This window comes from Phoca vitulina, unplaced genomic scaffold (assembly GCF_004348235.1).
Source record: "Phoca vitulina isolate PV1807 unplaced genomic scaffold, GSC_HSeal_1.0 scaffold81, whole genome shotgun sequence".
Classification (NCBI taxonomy): Eukaryota; Metazoa; Chordata; class Mammalia; order Carnivora; family Phocidae; genus Phoca; species Phoca vitulina.
This window is the reverse complement of record NW_022589784.1, coordinates 2960054-2972842: the sequence shown is the minus strand read 5'-3', so window position 1 is coordinate 2972842 and position 12789 is coordinate 2960054. Positions and strand designations below refer to the sequence as shown.

Genomic DNA, 12789 nt, shown 5'->3' with positions numbered 1-12789 from the left:
ATCTGTACGCCTTACATTTGTGTGCATTCCATTCTCCCCCTGTCTCACTCTACCCAGGCCACGCCGGCCTCCTCCCTGCTCTTCCAACACACCAGGCCCAGTTTTGCCCCAGGGCCTTTGCACAGGCTGTATCCGCTGCCTCAAAGTTCTTCCTCCAGACACCCATGGGACCCACTCCCACCTTTTATGCCTTTGACCAAATGTCACCTTCTCAATGAGACGTTCCCTGCCATCCTATTTAAAACAGCAGCCTTATCCTAGTCTTACCTTCTACACCTCCCAGGGGCCAAACCCAGCTTGTCACCTGTTTTTGCATAGCCTGTAAGTTAAGAGTGATTTTTACATTTTTTTAATGGCTGGAAAAAAATTAAGAGTATTTTCTGACACTGAAATAATATGAAATTCAAATTTCAGTGTCCATAAATAGTTTTATTGGCACGTGGCCCCGCCCACTTGTCCGTACATACACCGGCTGCGGCTACTTTCCAGCTACGAGGCAGAGCTGAGTTGTGGCAGAGACCGTCTGGCCCTCAAAGCAGAAAATATTTACTATCCGGTTCTTTACAGAAAAAGTTTGCAGAGCTCTGCTTTAGTGTCAAAGGAGGAAATCATGTTCCCAAAGGGGAAACTGAGGCCCAGTGGGTTGAAGTGAGTTTTTCTTTTTTTTTTAATTTAAGATTTTATTTATTTATTTGACAGAGAGAGACACAGCGAGAGAGGGAACACAAGCAGGGGCAGTGGGAGAGGGAGAAGCAGGCTTCCTGTGGAGCAGGGAGCCAGACACAGGTACAAACTTCTTCCAGGTATAAAATAAATAAGTCCATGGGGCGCCTGGGTGGCTCAGTCGTTAGGTGTCTGCCTTAGGCTCAGGTCATGATCCCAGGGTTCTGGGATCGAGCCCCGCATCGGGCTCCCTGCTCGGCGGGAGGCCTGCTTCTCCCTCTCCCACTCCCCCTTCTTGTGTTCCCTCTCTCACTGTCTCTCTCTCTGTCAAAAAATAAATTAAAAAATCTTTAAAATAAATAAGTAAGTAAGTAAGTAAGTAAGTAAGTCCCGGGAATGTAGTGTGCAGCCTGATGACCCTAGGTAACGATACTGCATTATGTATTCGAAAGTTGCTGGGAGAGTACATCTTAAAAGTTCGCATAAGAAAAAATCTGTAACTATGAGAGGTGATGGTCGTTACCTGGACACTGTGGTCTCGTCACAATATATGCATAAATTGAATCACTGTGCTGTTCACCTGAAGCTAACATAATGTTACAGGTCAACCATATATCAATGAAAAAGTAATAAAAAATAAAAGCAGATGAGGAAAAAAAAACAAAAGGAGAAACCCTCTAAGAATGGTAGCCCACCCCAACACAAGTGGAACTCTGTGCTTCCGCACATTCTGTTCCCCAGCTGGTACATTCTTTTCCCACCCCTCCCTCCCTCTGACTGGCTGAGTGCTTGGACCAATGTCGGTGCAGGGAAGGGTCACAAAATATTTTCATTGAATGAAATGATTGCTGGATATCCATATCCCCTCGGATATGTCTCTCTGCCCGGCAGGAGATAGACACTAAATTATTGATAGTTGAATGAATGCATGCGGTGTTGATGAAGGAATATCTCAACTCTCAAATGTATGAAGGTAATGGTGTGCTGGTCAATGTTTAACAACCGGCTCTCTGGAGAGACCATATATCTCTCTACATATTGAATGCAGCGTATATATTTCATGCCTACAACATATATATGTATTAAGTGTTACTGACAAAGTATGTGTAGCACACCATTTACAAATAATAATAACATATGCAATGCTCTATTACAAAGTCTATCGTAATAGTTACTTGAATCTCAAAATATGGTTTTGTTGATTCTTGCCAAACTCTTGTACCTGTAGCAAACCTATGGTGGCAAATAATGGAACAAGTGTAGTTCTGACATGAATGTCGGCAATATTTTCATTTATGTTAATAAGTAACATGAAAGTGAGGACATATGTTGGAATTTCAGTTGTTCATTGATAACATGAATGTCTTCTTTGATGAATATGATAATAGATTTGGAATATTGGAAAAAATGTTGCCCCAATTGTTTGTGCTATCCACAAACCAACAACTAGAGACAGGACATTTTCTTTTAAGATTTTATTTTTATTTTTATGTAATCTCTACATTAATCTCTACAATAATCTCTACACCCCCAAGGTGGGGCTCGAACTTACAACCCCGAGATCAAGAGTCATATGCTCTACTGACCGGGCCAGCTAGGCGCCCCCAGACATGACACATTTTAAAGTGTAATTTGCATTATTAATTTTTCTCCATCCCACTTTTTTTTTTTTTAAGATTTTATTTATTTATTTTTGAGAGAGAGAGAGCATGAGTGGGGGGTGGGGGGAGGAGCAGAGGTGGAGGAGCAGAGGGAGGGGGAAAGACCCTCAAGCCGACTCCACACTGAGCATGGAGCTGATGCAGAGCTTTATCTTACAACCCTGAGATCATGACCGGAGGCAAAACCAAGAGTTGGATGCTCAACCAGCTGAGCCACCCAGGTGCCCCTCTCCATCACTTTTTTTAATTTTTATTTTACTTTTAGTATTTTTTAAAGATTTTATTTATTTGTGAGAGAGAGCACAAGCAGGGGGAGCTGCAGGCAGAGGGAGAAGCAGGCTCCCCGCTGAGCAAGAAGCCCAATGCCGGACTCTTTATTTTATTTTATTTTTTTAAGATTTTACTTATTCATTTGAGAGAGAGAGTGAGAGAGAGAAAGCACGAGCAGTGGGGAGCGGCAGAGGCAGAGGGAGAAGCAGGATCCCGCTGAGCAGGGAGCCCAGTGCAGGGCTGGGACCACGACCTGAGCTGAAGGCAGACACTCAACCGACTGAGCCACCCAGGTGCCCCTCCCATCACTTTTTAAAGCCTAAGCCGGGGGTTGGCATGATGTGGCCCTCCACCTGTTTACACAAATAAAGTTTTATTGGCACAGGGCCATGCCTATTAGGTTATTGGCTGCTTTCTCACTACTACTGCAGGGTTGAGCAGATGCAATAGAGACTGAAGGTCCACAAAACAGAAAATATATACTATCTGATCCTTTACCATAAAGGTTTTCTGACCCTTAATCTAGAGAATCAACAACATCATACATTCAGCCTTCATTTGTGACATTTGCCAATTCCCATGATGTAAATACTCCCACCATGGCCCACTTTAGGCTGCTAATGTGATGTCAATGAAGTCAAGTTGAAAAGGTACACAGTAAGGGGCGCCTGGGTGGCTCAGTCAGTTAAGCGTCTGCCTTCAGCTCAGGTCATCATCCCAGAGTTCTGGGATTGAGCCCTGCATTGGGCTCCCTGCTCAGCGGAGAGCCTGCTTCTCCCCCTGCCCCTCACCCTGCTCATGCTCACTCTCTCTCTCTCTCTCAAATAAATAAATAAAAATCTTTAAAAAAAAAGAAAGAAAAGGTACACAGTAAGCAGCTCACCATCATATACTATTTCCACCAAACAAGTACAGTCACGAAAATAGAGGAAAATAAAATAAAAAGCATGCACAATGGCAAAATGTCATGTAGTTGGAAGGGATAAGATTCACATAAGATTAACCCCTTCAAAGTGAAGAATTCAGATGCATTTAATACAGTCACAATGTTTTGTGACCATCAGCTCTATTTGGTTTCAAAACATTGTCATCACCCCAAAAGGAAACCCAGTATCCACTAAGCAACTGTTCTTTATCCCCCTCCCCCACCCTTGGGTCCCACCATCTACTTCCTGTCTCCATGTATGCAACTCCTCTAGGAACCTCACATAAATGGAATTCTGCATTATGTAACTCTGTGATTACCTTCTTTTTGTCAGCACAAGCCGTTGAGATTCCCTCAAGTTCGTGTGTATATTCAGTTCATTCCTTTTTATTACTGAGTAGTATTCCATTGTGTGGAGTTAATCCATATTTTTTTTTTTTTTTTACTCATTCAATCCAGAATTTATCAGTTCACCCATTGAAGAACACTTGGGTTGTTTCCAGTTTTTGGTCTATTACCAATCAAGTTTTTATGAACATTCATGTTCAGATTTGGGGTGAACCTAAGAGTTAATTTCTCCTGGGTAAACAACCCAGGAGTGGGATTGCTAGGTCATAAAGGAAGTGTTTGTTTACCTTTCTAAACCATTTTCTCAGAGAAGATGTACTGTTTTCTCATTCCCACCAACAAAGTGTGAGAGTCCCAGTTTCTCTGCATCCTTGCCAGCACTTGGTATTGTCAACCTTTTTTACTTTAGCCATTCTAATGGCATGCACTAGTAGCAGTATCTCATTGGGGTTTTAACTTGCATTTCCCCAATGGCTAACGATGCTGAGCCAATTTCATTTTATAAACATGGTGTCATAAAGACATATTCTATAACTCTATATTTCTAAGACTTTTATTTTTTTAAGTAAGCTCTATGCCCAACACGAGGCTCGAACTCATGACTCTGAGATCAAGAGTTGCCTGCTCTACCAAGTGAGCCAGCCAGGTGCCCCATATTCCTAAGACTTTTTTTTTTTTAATGTTGCTGTCATTTGTGAGTTTTCTGATGCTTAGTATCTCTTTGTGGGACTATTCTAGAACATATTTTTTCCATTGATTTGTATTTGTGTAGTTTCCAGATTCCTGCCATTGAGAACATTCGTGTATATGTCTCCTGGTTATACAAGCCAGGAGTTTCCTAGGCTAGATGCCTGAGAGTAGAATTGCTGGGTTGTATGTATTCTAGATAGTACTAAATTGCTTTCCAAAAGGGTCATGTCGGGGTGCCTGGGTGGCTCAGTCGTTAAGCATCTGCCTTTGGCTCAGGTCATGATCCCAGGTCCTGGGATCGAGCCCCGCATCGGGCTCCCTGCTCCGCGGGAAGCCTGCTTCTCCCTCTCCCACTCCCCCTGCTTGTGTTCCCTCTCTTGCTGTCTCTCTCTGTCAAATAAATAAATAAAATCTTAAAAAAAAAAAAGGGTCATGTCAACCATTGTTTTTGTTAATATCCATAGTACAGGTAAGAAATATAAAGTTGAGGGCGCATTTCGAGATTGGAAGAGTGTACACATGCGATATTAACATGAGATTGTGTCTCAATATGAGATAAATGTCACCTTCGATTGAATCTATCAACAAAGCTATTAGAAATTTATTTCCTGGGCTGGGGGGCAGATTTAGGAGACACCCAAGTTTCTGGGACCAGGGAACCGATGTACTAAGAGAGCTGTGATTAGAATCAATGATAAGTACAGAAATATGTAACAGGGAGAGGTTGCAGAGCAAAATGTGCTCGCCAGTAGAGATAGGGAAGAGGGTAGAGGGCATGAATCAATACTGTTATCTCAACAATAAAAGCTCATGCTCTCTATCAAGTGCTGAGAACCACGTGACTAGCAGGAAACTTGTCTCCCCCAGGACAGAAACACCCATTACATTCATTCAAGCAGCATATATGTAGAAAGCTTTAACTATACCCAAGGAGCTGGACTGGGAGAGAAAGACACAAATCCAAGAACTTCTTTGCCCTCAGAACGTTCATCACTTGTGGGGAGGACATAATGCACGGTGGGTTGGAAGACAAGAGGTAAAAGCCAGAAACAGGCAGGGTATATCAGAAATTCCAGAAGAAGGGGGCTAGCAGCAACTGGCAGAATCAGAGTTTACGGAAAAGGAGGCTTGTGAGCCGAGCCCTCAAGTCCGAACTAGGGGAAACCAACAATTCTGAGCATTAGAAAACACTTGATCTCTTCATCCTCCTCAGGAAGAGGGAAGGGCAATGCCCAGAGGACACACCGTGAAGAATCCTACAGCAAGGAAATAGAACCAATCACGGTTAGATGCAACCACATGGATGAATCACAAAAACATTGTGCAGGGCCAAAGAAGTCAGACGCGGAAGAGTACATACATTTCCACGAAGCTCTAGAACACAGAGAACTCATCTGTGGGGATAGAAATCAGACTCTAGGGTGTCTGTAGGGTAGTGGTGCGCGGCGACCCGTCCTTCCTCATCCCTGCCAATTGCTACCATTCTTTGCAACTTCATGATAGCAGAAAATCAGCCGCGGTGGAAATATTTACACCATGAGAAAGGGCGAATACTACACATTACAAATCAGCCTGTCTCTCTCTCTTCCTCCCTCTCTCTCTCTCTTTCATCTCTCTGTTTGCCAGTCCATCTCTCATTTCAAAAACCCATTTTTAAACATTTACCACCACTGCTGGTAGGAGCGAGAGGCATTAACTGAAAAGGGTACAGAGGAAACTTTCTGGAGTGATGGAAAGGCTCTACATCTTGTTTGCTACATGGGTATACTTACCTGGGTATATGCAGTTGTAAAAGCTCAAGGAATGGAACATTCAAGAACTGTGCATTTATTACATGGGAGTTACAGCTCCATAAAAAGACTATATGTACATAGAGCCTAAAATAAAATAAAATGATGGAGAGATCACTTTGCAGAACAGAAAGAAGGTAGAAAAACGCCCAGAGCTGGGGAAGGCCGTGGCATTATTCGAAGGCAGGTAAGCCTTCTTTCTAACTTTGAGTGAGTGAGTGGGAACAGCTGGAGGAAAAGCTGAAAAGGCTCAGCTTATAGAAATGAAGCAGGTTTAATCAGGGAGAACCATAGTTACACTGCACTTTCGATCATTGCTACATTTTGTAATTATGTATATATGATGTTTCTATTTTTTAAACATTGTATTTCTGGTGCCCAGCACAGTATCTGTCTAATATAAAGAGCACTGCAACCCAAAGGCCAAAAGAATGACTGAATGGGGGACACCTGGGTGGCTCAGTCGGTTGAGTGTCTGCCTTTGGCTCAGGTCATAATCCCGGGGTCCTAGGATCGAGTCCTGCTTCGGGGTCCCTGCTCAGCGGGGAGCCTGCTTCTCCCTCTGCCCGCCGCTCCCCCTGCTTGTGCTCTCTGTCTCTCTCTCTGACAAATAAGTAAATAAAATCTTTGAAAAAAAAAAAAAGAGGGGCGCCTGGGTGGCTCAGCTGGTTAAACGGCTGCCTTCAGCTCGGGTCATAATCTCAGGGTCCTGGGGATCGAGCTCCAGCTTGGTGGGGAGTCTGCTTCTTCCTCTCCCTCTGCTGTTCTCGCTCGTGCTCTCTCTCTCTCAAATAAATGAATAAAATCTTAAAAAAAAAAAAAAAGGAATGACTGAAGGGCAGCTGGACAAGAAGGGGACAGGACTGAGCCAGGGTGACCAAGGGACCTGGGCTGGACCCTGGCAGAGGGGTGTCGATTGAGCCTTTCCCTGTTTCTTTGTGCGTGGTTCCCAAAGGTGCACACCACCATGATATGTACATGGATGCTCAAGGATGTGACAAAAAGAAGCACAATGTGGTTGGTGAGATTTTTGTGAAGTCAACTTTTTTCCCATTTAAATGACTGTTCTTTATTCTGTGCTGTGTACTTCTTCCCCCCTTTTCTTTTAATTGGTGTTAGAGTGTCCTTTTCTCATCAAATGGAGTAGCTGCTGCAGAAACTAGTATGATGATTCCTCAAAAAATTAAACATAGACTTACCATATGACCCAGCAATTCCAGTTCTGAGTAGATACCCAGGAGAATTCAAAGCAGGAGTTGAACCGATATTTGTGTTCATAGCAGGAATGCATAACAGCCCGAAGGTAGAAAAAACTCACATACCCCCCAATGGATGACAGGATAAACAAAATGCCGTCCATTCACACAATGGAATATTATTCAGCCTTAAAAAGGAAGGAAATTCCGACACCTGATAAAACATGGATGAAGCTTGAGGACACTATGCTTGGTGAAATCAGGCAGACGCAAAAGAACAAATACTCTATTGTTAAAAAAACAAAATTCAACTGGGTAAATGTAAGATCGAATTGGCTTTATTTAATAATTAATAAAATGAGCAGCATCCTATCTTAGCAGGTAGAAAGGAACTCCGAGAAGCTGTACAAAAGGGAAGGTTTTTATAGGCAGAAAAAGGAAGTTTCTAGGAAAGAGTAGATTGTTTCAGGCAGGAGTCTCCTTCCTTTGGGGGAAGGCGGGGGGTCCATCAGGCAGATTGCCTCACTTGTGACCACCAAGTAATTCCAGATTGACTAGTTAAAGGTCACATTCTTGGGAGTGGCCAAAACTGCAGTTAGGTTAGGTATTAAGTCTTGTTTTGCCGACGTGGGGCTTAACACGAGTGAATCCATTTTGGGCGTGTTGTTTCTTTTTTAACAGTATGACTCCAATTATTTGAGGTCCCCAGAGGAGTCCCGTCCACAGAGAGGAGACGGTGGGAGCTGGGGCTGGGGCAGGGGGTGGGGAGTCCGTGCTTCATGGGGACAGTTTGGGGAGATGGGAAGTTCTGGAGACGGAGGGTGGGGGTGGTCGCAGGACAGGGGTACTTCATGCCGCTGAGCTGTACACTTAGAATACAAAGTGGTAAATTTTATGTCATATTTGCCACAACTTAAAAAAAAAATGTTTTGAAATTATCTTTCTTTCGGAGGGCTGTGTGTCCATTAGCGACAATAAGACTTAAGTTGACTCTGGGTAGTCTCGCACAACTTTTGGGGATTTTGGTGGCTCCTGTAGCCCCAGTCGGGAACCACAAGGCTTACGCGGGTCTGGCCTCAGCTTTGCGCACCTGCCCACTCTCATCAGCCCCTAAGAGGCCTCCCTCAGGCTCCGCCTCCCTTGAGCCTCCGCCCAGAGGCCCAGACGCATGCGCAAACCAGCAGTGGGGGAAGCGAGCGAGTGCGCACACTCCCGGCACCGCCTCAGTAGGTCTCCGCCCCTTTCCCCCACGGGAAGGCGGCCTCCGGCTGGTGCGCACGCGCCACGGTGGGGGGCGGGGCCTCGCGGCTCCCGGCGCTGGCTCTCGCGAGAGGCCGGCCCGCAATCTCGTTGCTCCCCCTCCCTGCCCGCGGCCTCCCGGGCTCCAGCTGCAGCGTCAGCCTCGGACGGGCCTTTTCTGCGGCGGCGGCGGCGGCTCCTCGGCCTCAGCCCCGGGGCCCCTCGGCGCCCCTCGGCCCGGGTCCGCAGCGACGCTCTCACTCGCCGCCCGGGCGCCCGCCTAGGCCGCGACCGCAGCCCCGGGCTCGCGTCGGCGCCGCCCGCTCCCGGCCCGCCCCCTATGGGCCCCGGTTAGAGGTGCCGCCGCCGCCGGCCCGCGGAGCCCCGATGCTGGCCCGGAGGAAGCCGGTGCTGCCGGCGCTCACTATCAACCCCGCCATCGCCGAGGGCCCGTCCCCCACCAGCGAGGGCGCCTCCGAGTGAGTGGGCCGGGCTTGGCCGGGGTGAGGAAGGGGAGGGGGTCCCTGAGTAGTGAGGTCAGTAGAAGGGGGGGACCTGAAAGGAGAAGATGGGGTGGGAGTTCCCTGAGTGGTGAGGACGGGGGAGGAGGTCCCTAAGTGGAGAGGATGGGTTGCGGGGCGCTGAGTAGCAAGATGGGGGAAGGAGGTCCCTGAATGGAGAGGATGGGGTGCGGGTCCCTGAGCAGTGAGGTCGGGGCAGGGGGTCCCTCAGTGAAGAGGATGGGGCGGAAAGGCCCTGAGCGAAGATGGGGTGGGAGTCCCTGAGTGGAGAGGATGGGGTGTGGGGCCCTGAACAGTGAGGTCGGTAGGAGGGGGGGGTCCCTGAGTGGAGAGGATGGGGTGTGGGGCTCTCAGTAGTGAGCTTGAGGGGAGGGGGGCCCTGAGTGGAGAGGATGGGGTGTGGGGCTCTCAGTAGTGAGGTTGAGGGGAGGGGGACCGTGAGTGGAGAGGATGGGGTGCGGGACCCTGAGGACTGAGGTCAGGAGAGGGTCCCTGAGTGAAGAGGATGGGGTGGGAGGTCTTGAGGAGTGAAATGGAGTTGAGGGAGGGTTCCTGCCCACAGGATGGGGGGAGGAGTCTGAGTGGTGAATCAAGGCAGGAGGAGGTCCCCGAGGGAAAAGATGGGGTATGGGGCCCCTGAGTAGTGAAATTGGAGTTGGGGGGGGTCCCTGAGTAGTGAGGTAGATGGTGGAGGTCCTTGCATACCAAAGAATGGGGTGAAGGGGTTCCTGGGAGGAGAGGAATGGGGGAAGTGTCCCTCCAGGGGAAAGGTGGTTGAGGGCTCCCTGAAGGGTAAGATGAGCCAGGACCCCCTGAGGGGAGAAGACTAGCTGAGGGGTCTCTGAGGAGACAGGGCCAGGCGAGGCCCCCGAGTAGTGAGGTCAACTGCAGGATCCTGGTGGGGAGGAGGAGAAGGAGCCTCTGGGGCTGGAGCCGCAGGCACCGAAGCAGACAGGAGGACTTGGGGGGAAGGGACAGGAAGGAGCCTCTGGGACAGTAGGGTCTCCAGATGGGCGGAATCATATTGTGGGAGGGGCACATACTTTCGAGGTCAAGCGAGGGTGACCCCTTGGCCACAGAAGAAGTCCCTGTGATCTCCCCACTCCTGTTCCCCATGCTAAAGAGGAGCAGGACGGTTCCAGAGGCCCCTGGCTGGGGTCTGTTTGCTGTGCTTGTGCTGTGACCCCCTGAGAACCAGGTGTGATGGGGGAGCAGCCTGTGTGGCGCCTCTCAGGGGACATGGCTGCTGCGCCCCCGGCGAGAGAGTCTGATGCCTGTGTGTGCGAGTTGACATCTTTCTCTGAGCAGGCAGCTCAGCATGGGGATGTGTTCCTTATTTCCAAAAGTCTGCTGCTTATTCTTCTCAGGAGAGCGCCTCCTTCATTCTCTCTCTTCTTTCTTTTCCGTGGTTTCTGATTTCCATCCCTTCCAGAATTCCCCCTGCAGAGAAAGCCAGCCATTGGAATTCCAGGGTTTTTTTTATAACCACAGCTGGGTCGCTATTAAATTTAAAGTGGATTAATCAGCTGACTCCAGAACACATTTTCGAGCTCATAGGGCAGTGCGAAGACGACTTTGCGGAGTCTGGCCTCAAAAGCCACCTCTTCAACCGTTTAGGAAGGAAGCTTGTCATGTACATTCATTCCTTTGCCTTCCCTCCTCCGTCCCTTCCTCATCCAGGTCTTTGTTAACCAGGCATTCAGGGAGCACGTAGTAGGCCCACGGTCCTGGCTCAGCATCATGCCATGATGAGCAGGGCTTTGCAGTGCGGAAGGATGCAGGTTGATTCCAGGCACCGCCACTTCCTTGCATTGTGACCCACAGGCAAGTTACTTAACCTCTCTGAGCCTGTTCCCTCCTGCGTGGGCTGGGACTACAAGATACCCACATCCCAGGAAGATCTTGACAGTGAAACAAAGTGGGGTTTGTAAAGCCCTGATATGTGCTCAGGAGTGGCACCTAGCCCCCTGCCTTCTAGCAACTTCTTTGCTGTAGCAGCTCAGATGACTTTCCTCATCTCCTTCCCAGCCAGTGCCGCTTTGCTCAAGCCTCTAAGTTCTAGCCTAGTTACAGTCAAATTTGAGGATTGGGAGGTTCCTGAGAGAGCTCCAGTCTCCCCCTTCATTCCCTGCTTGAATCCCCCCACCAGGTCTCCCCCAGGTTGGGGGTCAGCCTGGGCTTAAATGCCCTCAGAAATTGGTGGCGGGGGATCACCCAAGGTCCTTTAGAGGCTTTTCTTAGCTACCCACCCTGTCTGGTCCCCTGGCCACTGCCAGTGCTTGAAATGCGGCTAGCCGGTCCAAATTCAGGGGAGCTGGAAGGATAATATGCATTCCAGATTCCAAAGACTTCATATGAAGAGAAAGGAAAATATTCATTAATTTGTTTATTCTGATTTCATATTGAAATTTATATTTTTGATGGGTTAAGTTGAATATGTTAAAATTAATTTCACCTGATATATTTTTTTTAATGTGGCTAGAAAAATTTTAATTGCACACGTAACTTTTATACTATTTCTTTTGGACAGCACTGTGTTAGTCCTTGTGTGCATTGAGCTAATGTCTGCCCGCCTGTTACGGGGAGCTGCTTTTGACTTCAGGATTCGGTTCAAAGTCAAGGCATTAGTGAAAATAGCTTACTATCAAAATTCCTTGGGAAATTCCTCGAATCACCCAATAAAGTGCAGTTTACATGGTTGGGTGTTTTTTGGTTTTTTTGTTTGTTTGTTTTAAGATTTATTTATTTGAGGGGCACCTGGGTGGCTCAGTCGGTTAAGTGTCTGCTTTCAGCTCAGGTCGTGATCCCAGGGTCCTGGGATCGAGCCCCACATCAGGCTCCCTGCCCTGCAGGAAGTCTGCTTCTCCCTCTCCCACTCCCCCTGCTTGTGTCCCTCTCTCGCTGTGTCTCTCTCTGTCAAATAAATAAATAAATCTTTAAAAAAAAAAAACTTACTTATTTTGAGAGCACAAGAGAGTGGGGGTGGGGGGGGAGGGAGAGGCAGGGAGAGCGAGGGAGAGAACCCCAAGCAGACACCACACTGAGCACGGAGCCTGACTCAGGGCTTGATCTCATGACCCAAGATCATGACCTGAGGCAAATCAAGAATCAGACACTTAACTGACTGCGCCACCCAGGCGCCCCTGGTTGGTTTTTTTAATGACTGGCTCCAGGAATGTTTGTGCATATAAATGCTTAATGTTTAGAGTCATATCATAAGAGTATGCTGCTGAGCAGCATGCCCTGGAAATGTCTGCACTGTTTGCTTTCTGCCCCTCTTCATTTCCCCTCAAGTGCTCATGCGTCATTCATGTGCATTAAAGGCACACATCCTGCAATTTCTGTCTTCTGCCCGCTGGTTCTTGCTCTTGGCCCTGAGACCACTTAGAACAAGTTTGCTCCTCAGTCCCGGCCTGAACCTTCACTCACCTGATCTGTGGCTCAGCATCTCCGCCGCCCTCCCCCCCCCCCCCCCCCCCCCCCCCC

General features: G+C 48.0%; 1 protein-coding gene across 2 annotated transcripts in view; it reads left to right on the top strand.

The window, feature by feature from the left end:
• The first annotated feature begins 8865 nt into the window (after nt 1–8865).
• The window catches only part of MAP2K2 (mitogen-activated protein kinase kinase 2), a 22315-nt gene continuing 18391 nt past the window's right edge, over nt 8866–12789 (top strand). The window contains exon 1 of one of the 2 annotated variants that reach the window (XM_032394747.1): nt 8866–9261. In XM_032394747.1, coding sequence (XP_032250638.1) covers nt 9170–9261 — 92 coding nt within the window. In that variant the 5' untranslated portion in view covers nt 8866–9169. The remainder of the gene's footprint in view (nt 9262–12789) is intronic. The other variant, XM_032394748.1, reaches the window with a different exon arrangement.